General features: G+C 41.7%; 1 protein-coding gene across 2 annotated transcripts in view; it reads right to left on the bottom strand.

The window, feature by feature from the left end:
• The window catches only part of PAK1 (p21 (RAC1) activated kinase 1), a 292,558-nt gene that overhangs the window by 3,306 nt on the left and 266,722 nt on the right, over positions 1-22,530 (bottom strand). For both annotated transcript variants that reach the window (XM_085623255.1, XM_085623256.1), the window contains exons 12-15: positions 18,247-18,364; positions 11,494-11,593; positions 7,680-7,876; positions 4,823-4,960 (exon numbers count right to left, since the gene is read on the bottom strand). In XM_085623255.1, coding sequence (XP_085479381.1) covers positions 4,823-4,960; positions 7,680-7,876; positions 11,494-11,593; positions 18,247-18,364 — 553 coding nt within the window. The remainder of the gene's footprint in view (positions 1-4,822; positions 4,961-7,679; positions 7,877-11,493; positions 11,594-18,246; positions 18,365-22,530) is intronic.

Here is a 22,530-nt window from a genome sequence, read left to right as displayed (position 1 = left end):
CCTCCTCATTATCATCAGAGTTGTGGGGAACTTCTGTAGGCACTGGACCTAGAGTAGGGCCTCCGGTCTCTGGTAATACAGGTATTGTGGAGGAGGCTGAGGTTCTGGTTGAATAAATCCATAAATCCGGTATTTGTAAAGCACAAACTATTCACCCTTAAGGGTCTCAAGGCACTGGGGACCGTCGGGGAGATTAAGTGAGCTATTGGCCAAAGTCACATGCACCGGGGATCAAACCGTGAGCCCTGCGCTCTGGAGTCAGCTGCTCTAGCCTCTGCGCCACACCTCTATTTGCTGACCGATTGAATGACCGCTGGCAAAGGCGGACATCGGTTTTGAGTCGAAGACCTGTGGCTGGATCAGATCTGGCGCTGGTGAGGTCAAATTCAGCACTGGCATGGAAGGAACTGGTGTGTAGCTTGGTGCTGGTGTCAGTAGAGGGCTGGAAACGGGCCTTCGGGGGGTCAGTTAGCATCAGGGGCCTGTCCCTCGGCAGAACATCAACTGGAGGCTCCTGTCGCACCATGAGAACTCTTTTTACTCTAGAGGGATAATCAGAAAGATCTGCAAGATCGGCACATGGCCTCCTTGAAGGCCCCCATTTCTTGCAGCTGCAACAGCCTGGGGACTTTGGGGGTACGCCGGGACCAACTGTGGCAGTAGATTGGAGTTGCATGATGCAGGGGCAAAGGGTCCTTTGAGTGTCGCACTTATGACTTCTCACCTGATTCAAGTGGTGGGATGGGATTTAATCCATTTTTTTTTGTTGCACTTATGGTGTATTTTCAACTTACCTGAGGCCTTCGAGCAAGAGCAGCACTCGGACATGCAGGATTGGGTCCACGACTTGGAGCAGGAGTGAGACCACTTTTAGGCAACCTCTTCTTATGCTATGTGACAATTTTCACTTCCTGCTCTCTGATCACCTTTGATTGCATGAGGGCATATTTCTCAAACGTCTGAATTGTGACCGGAGCCCAAACACCAAAATCATACTTCGAGTGGGTCCATAACCAACATCTGCTTCCTGTAGAGGTGATAGAGCTTAAATCTAGTTGTCTCCAGGAAAGCCTTCCCTAGTGCACTGTATGACATTTTTTGGGAGTCATCAGAGAATGGACTAGATTTTCAGTGGAGCTCTGGATTCATGTAGAAGGGCGTGAAAAGAAGCACTTATGTAAGTACGCGGAGATCGCAACTATATGCAAAACGGCTCCATCATATACTCCACATTGATCCCACTGAGAACCCAAGCACCTGAAATGGATTATCCTTGCATTTGACTGAAGTGACCACCTGAATGAAGTCCGGGTTTCTCAAGCTGAACACAGACAAGATTGAGGTGGTGATTTTCAGAAAATAAGTCTCGCTCTGAGATTCCACCTGGTGACTTGTAGACCATGGGCCCAACCCCTTGTACAGCCCACAAGAAAGAAATCTTGGAATCATTATAGACAACAAACTAGACAAGTCCATTCAAGTCAACGCAGTTGCAGCATCCTGTTTAAACACCCCGAGGATGCTGAAAAAGTGGCTACCAGATAGCACCAGGAAAACGGTCACCCAAGCCATCATCACCAGCAGACTATACTACAGAAACGCTCTGTTCTCAGGAATAACTAATCAGCCCATAAGAAGACTTCAGACGATCCAGAACTCAGCTGCCAGACTAGTCTTCAATCTCCCACTCCAGGCCCACATCACACCCCATTTCAAGGAACTCCACTGGCTCCCGATACACAAATGTGCACATTTCAAGCTCCTCACCCACTCATACAAAGCACTCAACAACATATGCCCTGCCTACTTGAGCTGCCGCATCCAATTCCACCAACCTCCCAGACACTCACTCTGCCGGACACATGCTAGCACATATCCTATACATACACAAACGCAGATAAGGAGGTCGTACCTTCTCTTGCATGCCTCCTAAAGCCTGGAACTACCTCCCAAAACAAATCAGAGCCTCCACCTTCCTTTTTGAATTCCACAAGAAGCTGAAGGCTTGGCTCTTCAAGGAAGCCCATCAGGGCTTGACTCACTCTCCTCCTACAGTGCCATGATTCCCTTGAGAGTGATTAGTTTGCACTAAAAATACAGGTACCATAAGATAGCATAACAGTGTGCAGATTCCTAAATTGGGACCTTTTTAAGATGGAAAAGGAGACAATTCCACTGGGTGGTGGGAGGGGGGTGAGGAATATTCCCCAGAAAGATAATTACCAAAGGTAAGTAACTTGTTCTTCTGATGGATACTACTAACCATAGATTCCTTACCTTGTGAATCGATACTAAAAGCAGTACCTCCCAAGGTGGAGGGTCTGTGGAATGTCTCAGACTAAAAAGTCCTGCAGGACCTGACTGGTAAGGGAATAGGTTTTTGTGACGTGTATACTGCCTGACAGATATCCAGGAAAGGCACTCTACTTGCTAATACAGAGGTAGCAACCTCAGTCCTGGTAGAATGAGTCCTCGGACCTTCTGGAGGCTGCTCCATAGCTAGTGCACAACAGATCTTAATACAGAGGACTATCCTTCGTAAGATGGTCTGCTTCAGCACCGCCTTGCCGCAGAGAACCAGAGAAAGGACTGATTATCCACCCAGTGTTCCTTGGTGAGATCAATGTAAAAGCTAGCAGTCTCTTCGGTCCAAATTATGGGGCCTCTCCTCCTTTCTGGAAGAATGAGGTGGACCAAAGAAAGTTGGAAGAGTGATGGCTTGCCCGCCATTAGAAAGGTGTCAGTACCTTCGGCAGGAATGCAGCTAGAGTTCTTAACACCAGTTTGTCTGGACAAAAAAGTGGTATAAGATGACTGAACAGAGGGTCTGAAGCTCTCTCACATTACGTGCTGTTACTGCAACCAGAAAGATGGTTTTTAAGGTCCGGAAGCATAATGGACAACTGCGCTTCGGCTTGAAAGGGGTACATATGAGGAAAGTGAGAACCAAGTTTAAGTGCCACTGTAGCATCACAAAGGGCTTTGGTGGAAACATATGTTGCGAACCCTTAAAAAAAGCATCACAACGTGATTTGAACCAGGATTGGCTGGTCCGGCACAAGTAAAAGTGTAGACTTTAGTGCCTTTTGGATAATTAGTGTTGGGGAGGCTGCTGGAAATTAGCTAGTGTGGTGGATGGCGATTGCCCCTAAAGGTGCATTTGACACACTGCATTATAGCTGTATGCCGAAGGACAATGCATGTACCCATACTAAAGCACATACCATGTCCAATACAGGATACAACCTTTTGCAATTACTGCATGAGTGACTCATGTTGATCTGTGTCCAGTTAGTCATTTTACTCTAATACTTCAAGCCAGCTTCAATCGTAATTACTGATGGACTTGGCAAAAGAACCAAGGACTGGCATAATGTTAAAAACTACAGTTTGAGTTACCACTATTTCAAGGTATACTATTACCAAATGAGTTATGGTGCCCACCACCTTCCTGGCCATGATGGACAGAGTTTCCAGTCTTATACCTTTATATGACAACTTATTGCAGTCTGACTGTGGTAAACATCAGTTATATTGCTAATTAGACAAATCCCTGAAAACAAGGTTTTGCAGCTGAAAGGTTAATTACTGGAGGCCGTGTATGTAATGACCAAGGGTGAGGTGGTCACCCTAACATGAGGAGGTAGGAGCACACCAGTGTTATCTTGTGGTTGGCAGTGTGGTAATAGGAATGAACAGGAACAATATTTTGAGTCCTCACTAACGACAAGGTATATGCAGTAGGATTTCAGCCTGGTGCCGCACAGTGGAACTCTGCTGATATGCAACTGGTCACTTATTTTATTGTGATCCTGGCATAGCGATGCTTGGGGAAAAAACAAATCAAAGTCTGCAAATGCATTGGAAACAACACCACCTCGCATAAAGCATGAGCTGTCCAAATGTCCATGGCAACTAATGTGGGAGTGAAGTTAGAAGCCAATGAGATTTCTGGGGAAGAATTTACTGAAGCAGAAATGACTCTGAAAATGAAGACTTGAACTCTTAGAAATTAAGATTACGGAGAAGTAATGAAAACCCAAGGAAAATAGAACCAATAGCTGAGATCCAGAAAAAAGGTCTTGTAGGCTACAGTGTATTTTGAATGTCTTTTCATACAAGGTTCTCAGAATTGACCTTATTTACATATATACACATATGGTCTTGACAAAGAGTTTCGCGTGCGTATATGAGCTCTTGCCACAAGGTTTCTAATATAAACTACCTATGTTAGTGTCTGGGTGCATGGCAGATACCAAACAGTAAGAGGCCCTGTAAGAGTTTCATTCTTATAAGAGAAGGTAGGGTTTATAACTCCATAAATGTCAAATTCTAATGTAAATACAGACAGCTGGCAATGTCATAGTCCAACATATTATTGCCTATTTTTTTGCAGAAACATGATCATCCCTGTTTGGGTTCCATACATTTAAGTATCATTAGATCAGTGTCAAACTAAGTTAGCCAGTCTTCGGTTCTCTTATTTTTTATTGATGGAGGGTGACGTATACAGTGCTCTTGGTGCTTCACAGCCACGTCAGAGTGCCTAAATATCGAGAACGTAGCAGTGTCTTTCTAAGAGTCCAATGTGCATGGCAATGTCCATGCCTGATGTGTTAACATCTCTTAGGCAACAAATACGTAACCCAGTACCAACATGCCATCTCCAGCTTAGCCTGAAGCAAGAAAACCTTAGTACTGCTCATGGCCCTTTGCGCTGGCTTTGTCGATAATCGTGCTTTGACATACACGGAGCACAACGGAACATAACAGTGTGAAAAGCAGAGACAAAATTAGAATGACTTGGAAAAGAAGGAATTACCTGCAGCAGTTCTTTAGCAGAGTCTCTCTTCTCCACGTCCATCTCTAGACAGCGGTTTAGAAAATCTCTAAAGATGCTTGAAAGTCTTTCTGGGTTCTGTAGCTCTGGTGTTCCATTTGTGGCAATGAGATACAAGGCCTACGGCAGCAGCAAAACATTCATCAATTAACGTAAAGCAAGAATCGACTGGAATGAACAGTTTTATATTCAATGAATGCATTTGTATTGTTATCTATGTGGGTGACAAGACATATTATACCACCACCAAATGGCCTGTCCTCAACACCTATGTAAGGTTCTGCATCACTGAACTGTACTCACCTGCTTTTCCTATGACCTGGATAAACACTCGTACACTGTGACCAGGTGCTGATGAACTTTTTGTGTCTACAACATCTTTGATATTCCTCTCTCTCTTTTTTTATTATTGTCTCTTGGCAATAAAATCTTATGTTATAATTTCTCTTGAGACTTCTTTGCTGATGTTGTACATATTATCTCCTCCTTCCCATCAATCACCCTCTTGCAGTGTGCATCACCGACTGCCTCTCAGCCTTCTGGTATTGGAAGGTCACGCTGTTCTGGCTCAACCAGATCAAGGCAAACATTAGCCACTTCTCTCCACTGCACTCAAAGCCACTGCATTCCTTACCTCTTTCACATCCCACTGTGCCCACAAGCTTGAGGTTCCTTTGGTGAGTGGCATCTATCCATTATCCTGACCTCCACCTCTCCTCTCCTTATGCAGCCCTCATGATTGCCATGATCAGCCACCACCTTATCATCAACAACCTTACTCAATGTGCTAAGACATAAGCTACAAAATTAGTGGAACAAGCTCACCTTAAAGTCCTTCATTTGACACTGGCAACCATTTCATTTGCCATTTCCAACTTCCCTACAGACATGATGGAGGCTGGCACATCTTATGTATATTCGTACACATACTTGTATGGAACAAACCAGGGCAGCAGTTCACACATCCATCTACAGGCTAACCATGGCCTCTTCATCCTTGCCTCCGCCATGTTAAATAAAAACGTCTCACTGCATCCTCAAACCTATCCTTAGCATAGTACCTTGCAAATTAGGTTGCTCTCCCTTCTGGTGGTGAAAGATCATTTGTTGTACCCAAGACCAGCTCCTTCCTGCTCATCCTGACAAATCCCTCAAAATGCCCTGTTTGACTTCTATGGATTTCCTGCAGTGTTCCACAGACAAAACATTAATTTCAGAAAAAATGATCCTGCTCACTCAAAGCCTTTTAAGCAATGTATGTACAATTGCTGAGCCTCTTTGCACTGTTCTACTTTCACATCCCCTTCTCCCCGCCCGCCCAAGTTTGAAATTAATTTAACCATTCATAGCATAGTCCTGCGATATGTGATAGGAACTTTGTATGGAATTTCTGCTTGATATCTGAACTATTTAATACACAAATACAAATATCAGGCTTCTCTCAATGAGGCAGATATACTTTAAGTCAGAATTCAACTTTTTTCTGTGTGGCCCGTAGGCCCTCCCTACCTTTTAACCGTTGGTGAAGGGTTAATAATTGAGTTAATGTAATAGCATCAAATCTTGGCGCACACAGAAACAGTAAAAATTGAGGACCCATTTTCACCGATTATGTTGAAATGCAAAGACTAGGCAGCAAACTGGCCCACAAAATTGATGGGTAAAAGGGAACACGATGGACGGGATTTGTGATGGATGCAAGTGAAAGACTGCAGATGATTGGGTTAGCTAGCAAATACATAATTAAAATGTCTATACCGGTACTTCTAAGAGTTTGTTAAATGGATCCCTTTGTTGCTATAAATTGTTTTCATGTGTCTATTTTTTTAATAGTGCAAATATTCGTTTTTAACAGTGAACCCTTCTGACCAGTATTCTCTAAACATACTGCCCAAAACAGCTTGCTTCTTTCTTTGAAGCTTGATAGTTGCATACAAAATTCAGAAGGGTTTTTGACAAGTAGGAAACCACTTGGTAATCCAGGGAGTCACAATGGCCTTCGGATTTGAGCCAAATATTCTAAGGGCTTTAACGTGTTTCCCATGATCGAGAGTTTAAAAAGTTAACCCCTGAACTGTAACGCTTGCTAAAAAGAGCTATTACATTTTTTGAAGTCTATGTCTAGAGTGCATCATAGCAATATGAAACAACTCTATACTGCAAAGGAGTTTAAAATGAATGAGGACTATGAGAGATAAGCACAGGAAAAGAGATGGGGACAAAAAGTGATCTTTCTTGGTAGATGCAGCTATTTAAACAGTTGAAACCTTCTGAATTTTCTACCCCGGATGCGTCTGACATGAATCAAGCACAGACACTGCCTTACCAGAAAGAAAGGACCAGAAGACAAGCCTTCTCAAGCTATGCACTTAGGGCCTAAAAAGCACCTTACCTCAAATGAGACTCACTCCCCCTATCTTCTATCTCACTGCTCCATTGCTTCAAAGCTAGGTGTGCGCTATATAAAATCCCAGTACGTATTAAGATACATAATACAAAGTTATTTAAGGTAACACCAACCTAATCATCAAAGGGGCCATCCAGTCTAGAGAAAAGACATTATTTGCCCTGTATCTCTAAAGATCACCACCAGTTGCCATTCTAGAATGTTGCTTTGTTTGATGATGTCTGTTGGGGGTTTAAAATCTATTGTGACATCATTCACCGGATGGTCCCTTTAAGTTTCTTCGAATTTCTATAACGAAGAATGTCCTCTTTGTAGCAATTACATTTTGTCTTAGATTGGCAAATCCTGATTTGGCCACAACACAATATTGTGTTTTAGGGGCTACCAAAATTTGTAACTTGATACAAACAAGCAGGATGAAGGCCTACTTACCCGGAGAGGATTCTCGTTTAAGTAAGGAGGCTCCCCTTCAATCATTTCTATCGCCATAATTCCTAATGACCAAATATCAACTTTTGGTCCGTAGGCTTTCCGCGTCACCACTTCAGGAGCCATCCAGTACGGTGTCCCCACCATTGTGCTGCGTTTACTCTGCTCTGGGGTGATCTGGGCACAGAATCCAAAGTCAGCTGAAAATAGAAATGCCTTACAGTTAAATAGGTCACTCAAGGAAAATTGTGATTTTTTAATATTGTCATTTACTGAGCATGCACAATTTAGATAGGAAGCCTCCGATGACTTGACAGCTACAAGCATCTGTCTCTTATTTAACATTTGCTCCAGCTCAATGGTTATGTTCTGAACTTATCTGGATAGAAATTACCAAGGCTACTGTAAATCTGGGCCTACAAACCTATTTATACCAGAACTCTCTTTAAAGAAAAAAATGGTCCATTCCAAGCTCCCACACACATAATGGCTAACATTTACATACATTTGATACCTTACCCTATAAATATTGTGGGAATGCTACAATACTGTAGTATGCCTTAGAGACCTCTCCTACAAAAATGAAGAACCAAATAGATACTGAATATTGTTTTTTTAAATTCTCACAATACATGTATGCAGTGTAAAGCACTGCAAGAAAGCCAAACACCAACGGGGTTCTTAGATGTATATTGTAGTAATGCTTTATTGAGAAAACGTATTGAGACCTACAGACTAGTGATGCCATTGGAATATTATCGCCTCATGAAATATGGTATACTAATAAATGTACTGCTGATTAGTGGCGCCTATTGGCTCTTGGGAGATTGTGGAAGTGCTTGTATGACACTTGCATTTGACTTTTTTCAAGTTGATTGTCTTTTCTTCAGTGGCCACGAGAATGGTCCTTAAGTAGAACATTTGTGGTGTAGGAAAAGTAAGCCTAATGCTTTTCATATGTATTAGATCTCAACAGGAGCTCTGATCACTCTTAACAGTCTAGGCGAATACTCAAGGGTCTGAACACTGTGCATGTTATGGGATTGCGCAAAACTAGTGAAAACCTATGTCTGCATACGGTGAGGCGTGTTGCTGCATGTGCAGTTTCTGACAAAATGACCAAGGGAAGGCAAAGTCTGAGGAGCACATCCCAAACCCACACAACCACACAACGCACATTGTGAATGCTCGGCCTGTCAACTATGGATGAGCTGCGATATAATCGATCAAAACAAAGCAGTCAGGTTATCAGGGTTAAGGTGTGCTTAACTCCGAGTGGTGGAGATTTGTTGGGCGGGGACTTTTACATGGTAGTAAAGCCAGAATGTGCCCAGAAAGTGTTGAGGAAACCATATCAGGTGGCACATTGCTATGAGTATTTAAAAGTACAATTGTGGTCAGTTTTTTGGAACTTCATCAGTCTTAAAGAATTGCAGTAGTAGGTAAGGTAGGTAACAATCCAGAAACGGTGCAAAAGCGATTCCGACTGGAATATATTCATTTGTGTTCCAAGGCGTCCAAGAGAGCATTAAGACCTGAACAAGAGTAGCCTTTATTGTCATGGCCCATAAGGCAGATGAGGATCAGGATTTCTTTGGGGCTTCAAGCATAGAAAACTTTATCTGGGTAGATGGGCAACCTCAGCAAAATAGCACAGAAATGGCTATCACTCCGAAGGGGAAGCACTCTGTATATCAGTCACTCTACAGGGGATGGGAGGAATGCTTGCAAATAGTCTAACCACTGGCAATTGTTCGGGTAGCATCCCAACTCATCATTTTTAACCCACTGTGCCACTCAAGCCAAAGGCCCATCGTATGCAAATCAGTACTTACCTTCCTTCTCATGGGAACAGTCCACCCCGAACTGCCATACGCGATCCTGCCCAGCCCGTTTTCGGCCTAGTTAAATCTTGTCAGTGAGATATAGGTTAGATCCTATGGCACCATGAGCTAGGGACCCCAAGTCTGTGTATATGTTTATTTTATTTGTTAGGTGTACGAATCATCCCCGAGGGGCTCTCTCGGCGCCTCCCCACCAGGGAGGTGGTCCAACAATGAATGTCAGTGAACTAATCTTTAATTCAGAGATAACAGTTTGGTCTGTATTTAGGGAATCCCATGCCTTAGCTAAATTGTGGCAGTCATATTACTTTGTAAGATGGCAGCATATGGAACAAGCACAGAAAATGCAAAGTATAGCTCCACATGTGGGAGTTTGTGCTAGTTGGCTGTAACGTTTTGTAGTTATAATTTCTTTAGTTGCTTATGTTGTCTAGGTGTGAGTAGTTTACATGTGCTCGTGTATGGGTGTTTGGGGTTCATGCATGGATAGGTATAGAAGTCTTGTTCTACTTTGTAAGTGGGAAGATGATAACGTTATGGCTTTTTTGGAGTGCCAAATGATTTTGTCAGGGTCTTTGATGTCATTGGATGTTGCCGTTTCATGCATTATGCCTGACAGTTATATTATTTTTAGTTGATTGTGGGACCCCTTCCTGCTCAGAGGGTAAGAGTGTGTATTTACATAAGGTATGTTGGATTTTCCTTAACCTGTTAATGTTTGTTCAGAAAAAAGATATGTCAAAAAATCAAAGCCAGTGCTGCATTTTCTGAACTGGTACTAAAAACATTGTTATCATGGCAAAATGCTAAAGGAGGTTTAAGATGCTAGGAATGACAGATGTTTTGACACACTGCTAGAAATTATTAGTCATTTTTCATCAAAAAAGTGAGATTCATGGTTACCCATGTTTATTAACACAAATAAACATAATAACCTCAATGAAACTTTACCAAAGCACAAATAGCGACAAGGAAACATAGAAAATAATGAAAAGAAAACAAGAAAGAAATCCCATCAAGATGAGGCAACCACATTCTAGATCCACTCAAGATCTCTCTGTCCTTCTGGTTTCCCATGTCAAATAATATCTCGAGTACAACATACTAGTAACTATCAACATCCATCACCAAATGACAAAGAGGTATAATAAACTGCCTTCTCGCTGCAAGTCATTCTAAAACTATCTACAGCGCCGGCTTAACGTCGCTTCTACATAAGCCATACAACGAGCCCCTTTCTTAGGATTGTAGTAGGTCCTACTAATGGAAAAGTGCTCATTTTATCAGAATTTTACAGGGCAATCACATCAGAAGGTGAGGCGTAATGCTATTAAATCTAAAATCTTAAGTATATCTTCTTAAAAACTGTTTACCTTGTAGCGAATATATGTAATTGCCTTTGTGCAGGGACCAGAAGGCAAGCGCTATTCCTTACACACTAAGACAACTCTGACTCTCAGAGAATACACACAGTCTTCAATCTTTCTTAAGTGTACTCAGTGAGCACCACTAGGTTATACAACACACCTACAAGCTAGAAGTCTATAGCAGTAAGCCACATACAAACACAATGCGCTTGTTTCTTCAATAGCCATACAAATTGCAAACACTTCGGAAATAAACCTCTTCAACAAACTAAACTTGGAATAAAATCAAACTGAGAGATAATGCTTTATTTTAAAGTATGTGTATTAACTGGAAATATTGAATAAGGCTACAGCATAGTGGATAGAGGCCGACAGAACAGATCCTTTTTCTTTAAAAAAATGAGCAGATTTCAGATTGGGATGGTAAGAGCATCAAAGACAATTTGAAGGACTGGAAAAGCTCAAGGCTTGAAAGCTTCACAGAGAACGTAGGACAGTGATGCAGTTTCTGAGCAAGAAAGCAGGACAAGGGGAGATGTTCCCAAAACACTTTTCAAAAAGTAAAAAAGACACCTGCAAGAGAAGAAATGTAAGAAAGAGGCATACTCAGTTTGACAGATCCGTCCATCCCAAGGAGAATGTTGTCACTCTTGATATCCCGGTGAATGACCTGGTTTGCATGGAGGAATTCCAAAGCTTGAAGGCACTGCAATAAATGAACATGTTCAGCAGAGTTCATCTGTACAAACAACTGCGCTGTTCAGATGATCTATTAAAAATACAATAAGAGCAATGTTTTAAGACCTACTCTGATAAATGCTACTTATAGTAAGATAAAGTCCTGGTCTCGAGTCATACTTGTATACTGTTGTCCGCAAATGGTAGTGAAGAATACCTCAATTAAACCTGTTCTTGGCCTTATCATCGTGAGAGACATTAGGACATCTTAAAGAATTTCTGTGCAGGCTATCACTTTCATATAATATAAAAATGTCAGCAGTCAGGCTAATCTTGTTATTGGTAGAGTCCATATATTCTGAACTATTATTCAAATAATAATCCATTATTGTCTATATATTCAAAAAATCATTTATCTACTGTTAGATGGCCCCCTTCCTTCTAGGATCCTGATTTGATACACGGTGCACATGGCTTAAGGACAGATCAATTCAGCTTGAATGTGTTTTGTAGTATGCCTAGATCATGCATAAATCATTGTGTTTCTATGTTAAGTTTACTTTACAACTATCTTTTAGCACAGAATGCTACTTGTTGGACCTGGCCCTTTTTGCAGGATTATTCCCAAACGTTTGGTCTTCCTCTGCCTATTTTTGAGACCTTCTTTTTGTTGGCTTTGGGACTCTGGGCACTTTACCACTGCTAACTTGCGCTAAAGTGCATGTACTCTCTCCTTTAAACAAGATATGATTGGGATACACCTGTTTAGCATATCTGATTTACGTGCAAGTCCCTTGTAAAGTGGTATAGCATATACACAGGGCCTGTAAACTAAAAGCTGCTAGTGGGCCTGCAGCACAGTTTGTGCCACCCACAGAAGTATCCTTTAAAACCTATCTCAGGCCTGCCACTGTACTGCCTGTGTGCAATTTACTGACACTTTCACTTCGCATTTAAAACTACTTGCCAAGTCTTTTATTACACATAGGTCACCCCTAATGTAAGCCCTAGGTAGCCCTATTGGCAAGGTGCTGTGTAGGTAAAAGGTAGGATAAGTGTCCTTATGTGTGGCATGTCATGGTAATGATAAACAGCCTATTTCGTTTTTCACTGCTGTGAGGCCTACCCCTCTCGTAGGTAAGCATTGGAAATTTCCTTATGTATTTTTAAGTGATAATTCCGGATTCACAAGTAGTGGCATAGCCATGTTTGGTATGTTTATTATAGTGGTGATAAATCCTACTTACTGGTGTAGTTGGATTTTACATTACTTTTTTAGAAATGCCACTTTTAGAAAGTGCAAAAAGAACAATTGATGGACAGAATGTTGAACAATCTCAAACATTCACCCCGGTACTGAGATCTAGGCCAAATGTATTATTCCTATATTGCACCTCAATTAGTGCATAATCAGGTTTAATTGTGCTGGTCTCTTTTCATTTTGAATGAAGTACAATTATTGTGTTAACTCTGCTTTACAATTCCTGTTCTGGACATTCATAAAATGTAAAAGGTTTTCCAGACTACTCTGTTCAACACTCTGTCTCTTGTGATCTATTGTTTCCAATATACACAGGGTGGACTTTGCGTAAGACCGTTTAGTCATTGGTTTATTTGGGTAATTTGCTATTGGATATTTGTTGTATCATTCGCCCGCCAAGGATTTTGTTCCAATGCAAAGCATGACCAACTATTTTGCATCTGAAAAGTGCACTCAGTAACCACATTTTTTACTACACTCAATTATTTTTCTCTTTATGCATTCTATAAAGAAAGCAATTCTTGTTTATTTTTTTCGTTGCAGCAGGCATTTTTAAAATGCTTGTGTCGAGACTCAAGGGCGAACCTGACCCAAGCGTCACCGCTTTATTGGTTATGGTTTGAGAAAGCCCAACAGCATGAAAGCCATCCCCAAGCCAAGCTAGATGTGCAAATGTCATGAAATTATTGCAAATACACAGCACAATCAAACACCTCGAGTAGGATTTAAAGCTGATTCTCCCCTGCGTGGAAGCAAAGTTATGACCTCAGTACAGCATATGGAATTTCGCCATCAGCTTGTATTAAACGCTCTAAGAAATCCTACTGGCTTTAAGATCAATTCATCACTTTAGGCGGTGAATCAGTGAGCACTGCATAATCGCTTTTAAGTGTTAAACTACCAGCTTTATGATCCGTACTGGTCAAATACTGCATTCCAGCGGTTTCTTGATATCCACCTTTTAGACATCCATTACATGGCATCCAAAACAGTAACTCCTCTTTTTCAGTCGAGTCACTGCTCATACATCAGTGACAGCATCCGGCAAAACTATAGCAGATGAGTAGCACTTCCCCCTGTGGTAACAGCTTCTTGCTGAACTGTACCTGAGGACACCACACTATTCTTCTGCTACTTACTGTCATAATAATCACTTGTGTTTCCCTTTCTAAGCACTTAAATAACAGGTGTATTCAGTACCCACTTTTTGGCACTCAGATCAGAACAGACGGCGGAGTGTACCTTGCTGACAATGAATATATGTCTTTGTCACGCAGTCTTTTTCCCTGCAGGGATTCACAACGCGGTCGTTATAACGACCGCGTTGGGATTCCACATACCATTACTCCGCAAGTCAGAACAACGACTTGCGGAGGGTGGGCGCTGGAGGTTGGAATAGTATAATTTACTATTCCAACTCCAGTCTGTGCGGACACTAGGGAAGGTGTTCCAACACCCCCCCCCCCCCACCCCCTCTGCAAGTCATTGTTCCGACTTGCGGAGTAATGGTATGCGGAATCACAACACAGTCGTTGTAACGACCGAGTTGTGAATCCCTGTGGGGAAAAAGTTTTGTCAAACGTTGTTTACCGTGGACAACTGATCTCAGGACCTCCATCCAGCACATTATGTCATCAATGTGAGTTCAGCTCTCTGAGCTATTCTTCCTTATAGATCAATTGAAAGTCCCAACAGCTGATTCAGATTGGGGTGCTTGAACGCTTGCAAGTGTCACACTATCAATGTTATTTGTCATGATGGCGAAATTTGGAAAAACGTCTGTGTTTTGAATAATCTTTACTTTACATCATCCTTAGTAAAGCGAGAACATGTCAAGCTTTCTACGGTCGCTTTCCAGTTTCCTGAAATGTGTGTCATATTGGGTATGCATTTTAATCTGCAACTAAGCAAAGCAGTAGCTCCACTCCAGTTGACGGTATTTGCCCTTGAGGGTTGTTGAACAAGAATAGCCACATCTGGCCTTTTGGTTCACTTGGAGTTGCTGGATGGAGTGCAGGTAAGGTACAGCATTTGAATTAAAAGATACTCCTGTCATCACTCTATTTAAGCTACACTCTTCATAGTGAACGAAAATAAATATATACCTCATTTATCTGTCTACTACAAATTACCCTGACCTTTTTGAAAGTGCTGCCTATTACATGACGTCTAACAGTTTGAGTCACTAAATATTTTATGAGAATGACACCTGCGGCTCATGTTCAACATTTGCAAAGTTTTTCTAACATTTAGAGCACTTGTAACTAATTATATTTATCGGACTCAAGTAACTGTGAAAACAAGGTGATCGATCGAGCAAAGTCAATGCAGATGGAAATAATGAGCGGATGCACACAAAGGCATGAATACATGTGATGTGCATGTGTTAGCTCAATAAAGTCAGACATGTTGGCTTTTGAAGTGCTGGTTTAATACTAATAATGTTTGTATAATGTTTTTTTTTTAATACTAATAATGAAAGGGATGAGTGAAGTAGTACACTTAAACCAAGGGAGAGGGTGCTTCAGGGCTGCGGTACTAGAAGGGACAATTATATAGAAAAGATACAGTGAGTGGCGTTGGGGTTTGAGGTCAAGGAAAGGCCATGAGTGAAACGAGAAGATTAAGATGTAGAAATAAAACTATCTGCACAATTTAAAGTGCAGTGAGGCCTTGAACAGAGTTTGAATGCCACAATGGGATATTTATGTAAGACCATGTTGTACATCATCTACTATCCAGATTCATACGCATAAGTTTGGCAGAAAAAGTGGTGGCATGAGGAAGTAGTAAGTGGAGCAGAGCCAGTAGAGGGTGTTTTAAAGTATACATATATTATTCCAGATTAAAGTTTTGTGAAAAGATGCAGTTGATCAGGGTCTGTTTTTAAAGTAAAAGTGACTTACAAATTGACCTTCCATGCCTCATTGTGTAGAAGTTTACTTATGTTTTTGTCTGGTAGTACTATCAAATGTATTAGGAAAGTCAACGCACAAAAAGTCAACTACATACTCTCGGTCCAGAAAATTAATTTTCCAAAATTGTACCAAGTTTTAAAGTCCTAATTACTGCATGATCATGCATAAGGTCACATTTGTTAAACCTTTTTAAATATAGTACCGCTTTAGTTCTCTCAACATACCCTCGAAAACAAGAGGATGTAATGTGTCTAATCAGGGTGTAGATGTTCCAACAGTTAGGATGTTACCTTGCTTTCTCAGCATCAATTTCAGTTAAAAGTCTATTTCTTAAAAAAATCGCCACTGTATCAATGCAGCAACAAATTGCCAAAATGTTCATTGTCATTAAATTATGTGGCAACAAAAGGGAAATTATGCCCTACATTCTGTAGTGCCATCATGAAACTGTCTGGGTATTTTAACAGTTCTCTTGATGCAAAAGCGACCCCAACTCTACACAACAAACCGTGGTTTCTTAAGAAATGAAACATTATAAATATAGCAGGTTCTATTCTTAATGTTATTTCTCAGTAATTCATGATTTTGCATTGCATATCATTACATAAACACTTTTTTAAACGCAGTCTAGTTTGTCATTAATATACAATACTCAACAGAAAACATGCCTATGGGTACACTTCTTGTAGTACAAAGTCAGCCTCCTATCATACGTCTATCCCAAGTATCTTTAAGAACTTTCTTCTGGAGCTCATTGTCTAGTTACATTCTGTATTCACCTCACAAGGCCTCTGGGGACACCTGGTCCCAACAAAAAACAGTATTTCAGAATAGTGCTGTCTCACTAGGATACATTTTTGCATTCAGGACATCAGACCTTAAACGTTTTTGGAATTCTTCAAAGTTTAGAGTGACGTCTTTAAATCAACTGATGTTTTGAGAATAACAGAGTAATACAACTTTTGAAATAATAGGAAATAATCATTCTTTGCACCGTACCTGAAATGTATTTACTATGCAGGGTTTATGATTCCTGCTGCACAAAAAGGCCTTTATTCCAGTCCACCAATCAGAGATGTTACCACCATCTTTCACCAAGTCCCTGAATACATGTGGCAAGCTAAGTTCTGTAAGTACTGGATGTAAAGTTGCATATAATGTGTGCTGTGGGGTCCTTGGGAGCTATATAGTGTAAGGTGAATTTGTAGAGATCTGCTTGCCACCCGTGAGGTGAGATGTTTATTTTTGCCAACTGAAGAGTATTAAATTCAGAAGACTGAAAAGTTAACTTTGACCACTGCATCAAACACTGATACCTGCAGTGGCTGCAATAGTCGAACGAGTCATCAGATCTGGTTACAGAGTTTTAATAAGTGAGTGAATCTGCATAGTAAGCCGCAAATGTGTCTCTAGCTCAAAATATGCAGCAGACAGTGGATTTTGCTGCAAGTCTGGCAAATCCCCAATTACAAGGAAAACTGCAACACTGCAGAATTCCAGTGGACCTGGTATGGTAGGCCACTCTGCTAACACATGCATAAGTATGCTTGGGTGGTGTTCTGCTATGTGGAACCTACCGAAGTGCCAAAAAATATCTGCGGAGTTCCGCAAGTGGCAAAGAGCGGCAAGTTGTGCTGATTTTTAGAGCTGAGAGTTTGCCCCGCGCTGTAAAATCAGCGTGAATGGCACCACGCACAGTACAAGAGGGTGCTGCTTCTTACTGCCACTCGAGTAGATATTCTATTCGAGCACCAGATTTCTCAACATGAGCAGCAGGTTTATCAACGCGAGCGGTAGCGCCCTGTCGCGACCACCCGCGTTGAGGATTCTTGCCGGGAGGTGGTCTAGCGTATGATTTTTTCTCTCACAGTCGCCAATTTAACATCGGCTGCCGCACAAGAGGAAAAACTCTGCTCTGCAGAGTTTGTCAGAACTCCGTACTCTACACAGAGTGCGGAGTGGACACAACTTCACAAACTCTGTGAGCGGAGCGGAATTTTATACCCAGGCCTAAGAGGAAGACTGCAGTCTGGTCCAGTTTAATCTTCATGGACAATAATGTTGAACTCCTTGTGTTTTTATCATTCTTTCATTTAGCCCAGCACACTTCAATTATTGTTGCTTCATTCTTCATCACAAACGTGGGCTCTGCAGTTCCAAATTGGAAGAGTTATAACTCCACTGCTTAGCAAATTATTTATTATCAATAGAGTAGCATCCCATTATTTTGGCACTCATGGTTTTGCTATTCCTCATGAATGGCATTATGGGTATGATAATTTTAAATTCAATTCGTTTCCAACCATAGGTGCACACAGAGAGGCTGTATGACCTTTTCACCTTATGCTTTATTCCATTTCAGTGCCCAGCGACTGCCACATGCATGTTGGTTTAGCTGTGCAAAGCAGGATGCAGTTACACGACTGCACCTGCAGGACTGTGTTTGGGTTTTTGGTTTACAGCTTAAAAAGACACCTCCAAGACCCCAGCGTGCAATGTTACCTCTCGGCAGACACCTGCGATCTGCCCCTCATCCATGCAGGTCTCGGTTACAACATCCGTCAATGATCCTCCTGCCAAATACTCCATAACTACCCACAGCTCGTCTCCGACAAGGTAACTACAAAATACAAAACACAGGATACATGCGGTCAAAGGGCCATAAAGCATAGCAAACGCATGAAAGACTCCAAACAAGGTTTTTTTCGGCAGCTGTGAAACTGCTAAGTGAGAGTGAACTTGACATGTTTGTATTGTGAGCTTTGTCCACCACATTGTCATTAAAAGGCAACCTGTAACATCAAGATACAGGACAAGTACATTTTCGTACCACAATATTCTAACCTCCTAATACACGTCTATTAATATCTCATCTCATTGGATATCCATTGCTGTGTGGGTGTAATGTACACACACACACACGTGTTTATATGTGTATATATATGTGTATATATATATGGGTGTGTGCATGTTTGTATATATAAGGGAAACGCCCTTTCCAATTTGACAGAGGCATTCAGAGTTGCATTGATGCACAATCTAAAATTTAACATAGATAAGGACTCTTTTTCAATAGGAGAAATAGCAAAAATGTGGTTTGAATAGAGAAAACCAACTCAGTAATATTTCTTTATTTTAAGGGTCAAGAAGAAGTGATTTTGGGTGGTGAAAAGGTACCTCCTGCCACTGTTTGCAAAATGGCATCTTTTGTCCACGAACCCATATCATCAGCTAGTTGGGGAATCTAGGACACCAAAACCTGCTTGTCATTTTTAGTTGTGGTCCTGAGGTGATTTGTATACAGTGCTATGCTACAAAGCCATGGCAGGATGGCCATGCTGTACACAGAGCTAAGAGTACAGAGATGATCTTCAGTGGGAGGCATGCAAGAGTCATTCAGAAAAGATTTCATCCACAAATAAATTAATTCATAGTCAAGTGCAATAAATAAGGGGCACTCGAAAAAATGAGATTGAACATTTAACCTAAAATGTTGCAAATGTGTCCCTCAGCAAAGTAAATTCTGATATGTCATTTTCTTATCCTGAGTAAAACATCCTATTTTCACTCAACTGCAGACAGTAAACTATAACTGAGTACTGGCAAAGCCATCATATTAACCATTCATACAACATGGGTGGGGTGTGAGTTTGAAAGGTGTAGAATAAAGCCTTCTTAATGTTTTACATATTTTATTTTACTACAAGCACTTGAATTAGGGAACACAGTGTGTGAATTTTAACTCGACAGTACTCATTGGTTTAGCTTTTCTAGATTCTTATTACCTGGAGCCTGTGATATATCCAGAACTCCATGAGAAACAACCTTACTCTAAAATGTGATCCCTCAAAAATATCTCTATATATTTAAATGTTTATTTGGTTCAACATGAAATCGGAATGTTACGTTATCTTGTATATCCATTATTTCGAATAATGTTACAGGGATATATTTTTTGATGTAACAGTTACACTTTATATTAGTACCTTTAACCAAAAAATGTCTAGTAGTGTACAACTCCTTCTCCCACCCAAGTTCATTAGATAACATATTACCACTTTAATCGACTCCGCTTCAAACCTATACAATGATGGCGCTATCCTAATTCCTATAAAATATTGAGAAGATAAACAAATATAATACATTCTAATGTTTCCACTTCCGTAAGAGAAAAACTGCATTTTGTAAGACTCCACCGCTTGCAGCATATGCGCTAGATATTTCTAAAAATGGTAATCGGCACAAACATAATAAAAGAAAACTTCCTTATCCTCAATGGGGGAGAACCATGTGACAGACAGGTCACACCTATGATAAAGAAGGTAGTTGTAGGAGGATTTCTTTTTTTGTTCCTAAATATTTAACATCACTCAGATATGTACAGTTCTTAATATGATATATTCTTTCAGTGCTGTTCAAAGAGCCCTTGATTGGTCAGAGTGCTTAAAAAGAAACATTACAAGACAGGCCTCCCAATCCATAAGTCAAGGCTATGGAAGGGTTTTTAGTCACGTGTTGAAGAAACAAACCCAAGAGTGTACAGTCTGCGGCTGGCCACGGATAGTATAAGAGCATTGTTGATTGAAAAGCCACCGCCTTGGCCAATGTTAATGAAAACTCTAAGCCTAAAGCATGAATTGGAATGAATGTTAGCAAAATTAACAATTCCTTCCATACAAGACTATCAATATTTTAAGAGATCTATCTGGGCATCAGATCGGGCCCCATAAATCAACTGAGCAACTAGCTTAGCACGATTAAGAGATTCAGAGGCAGTAAAATGTAATGCAATTTTTTGATGAAGCGCCCTAAAGACTTCTTTCTTCATATTTTTTAATAGGGAGCAGAATGCAAGGACATAGTTTACTAGCATCCGGAGAAAAGTCCATTTGTCTAAAAGCTCTAGTTTGTCACCTATATACCAAATGTATTAATGAATGAGTTTATTTCAGGATTTGAATGAGTCCACTTTAAACCAAGAGGAACATAATTACGGGTCTTCGTAGACCACCCTCCTCCCCCCAAACAACACTTGTTCATGTCCGGCCTCACCCAACAGCAATAATTATAAACCCCACCTTGACCCACTTAAAATTACTACGGGTCCAATTTGATCTACCAAATCACATTTTCATCAGTACATGCTGATGTACGAATCGTGTTAGTATGAGTCCACACTGACCCACCAGCAGCATTAGAATTGGTCTTTGAGTGGTACTTTACCTGAGAATATTTTTTGGCAGCCTACGCAGCAACCCTACACACACACCTACTCCCTGCTGACGAGAGGCAACTACCTCGAAACACGTGTCCAGGGATGGCTAACGCGACACTCATTTTCATTTTATACTTTTGGCATAGGCGTACCCGCCGACGCTACTTCATGGACCACAATTCTTTGGGGTAACACGCTGGTAGGACTAGCAGAGTGCGGCCAATCGGATTTTTGTTTATATTCAGGCTCCCTTGAGCCGGTGGGGCTGACGAGCCCATGGCTACGCACCTGCGCGCCTTGAGTGGTACTTTATCTGAGAATATTTTTTGGCAGCCAACGCAGCAAACCTACACACACACCTACTCCCTGCTGACGAGAGGCAACTACCTCGAAACACGTGTCCAGGGATGGCTAACGCGACACTCATTTTCATTTTAAACTTTTGGCATAGGCGTACCCGCCGACGCTACTTCATGGACCACAATTCTTTGGGGTAACACGCTGGTAGGACTAGCAGAGTGCAGCCAATCGGATTTTTGTTTATATTCAGGCTCCCTTGAGCCGGTGGGGCTGACGAGCCCATGGCTACGCACCTGCGCGCCTTGAGTGGTACTTTACCTGAGAATATTTTTTGGCAGCCTACGCAGCAACCCTACACACACACCTACTCCCTGCTGACGAGAGGCAACTACCTCGAAACACGTGTCCAGGGATGGCTAACGCGACACTCATTTTCATTTTAAACTTTTGGCATAGGCGTACCCGCCGACGCTACGTCATGGACCACAATTCTTTGCGGTAACACGCTGGTAGGACTAGCAGAGTGCGGTCAATCGGATTTTTGTTTATATTCAGGCTCCCTTGAGCCGGTGGGGCTGACGAGCCCATGGCTACGCACCTGCGCGCCTTGAGTGGTACTTTACCTGAGAATATTTTTTGGCAGCCTACGCAGCAACCCTACACACACACCTACTCCCTGCTGACGAGAGGCAACTACCTCGAAATCACGTGTCCAGGGATGGCTAACGCGACACTCATTTTCATTTTAAACTTTTGGCATAGGCGTACCCGCCGACGCTACTTCATGGACCACAATTCTTTGGGGTAACACGCTGGTAGGACTAGCAGAGTGCGGCCAATCGGATTTTTGTTTATATTCAGGCTCCCTTGAGCCGGTGGGGCTGACGAGCCCATGGCTACGCACCTGCGCGCCTTGAGTGGTACTTTACCTGAGAATATTTTTTGGCAGCCTACGCAGCAACCCTACACACACACCTACTCCCTGCTGACGAGAGGCAACTACCTCGAAACACGTGTCCAGGGATGGCTAACGCAACACTCATTTTCATTTTAAACTTTTGGCATAGGCGTACCCGCCGACGCTACTTCATGGACCACAATTCTTTGGGGTAACACGCTGGTAGGACTAGCAGAGTGTGGCCAATCGGATTTTTGTTTATATTCAGGCTCCCTTGAGCCGGTGGGGCTGACGAGCCCATGGCTACGCACCTGCGCGCCTTGAGTGGTACTTTACCTGAGAATATTTTTTGGCAGCCTACGCAGCAACCCTA

The sequence above is a fragment of the Triturus cristatus genome, chromosome 8, assembly GCF_964204655.1.
Source record: "Triturus cristatus chromosome 8, aTriCri1.1, whole genome shotgun sequence".
Taxonomy (NCBI): domain Eukaryota; kingdom Metazoa; phylum Chordata; class Amphibia; order Caudata; family Salamandridae; genus Triturus; species Triturus cristatus.
The sequence above is the reverse complement of the archived record's forward strand: the minus strand, read 5'-3'. Positions and strand labels throughout refer to the sequence as shown.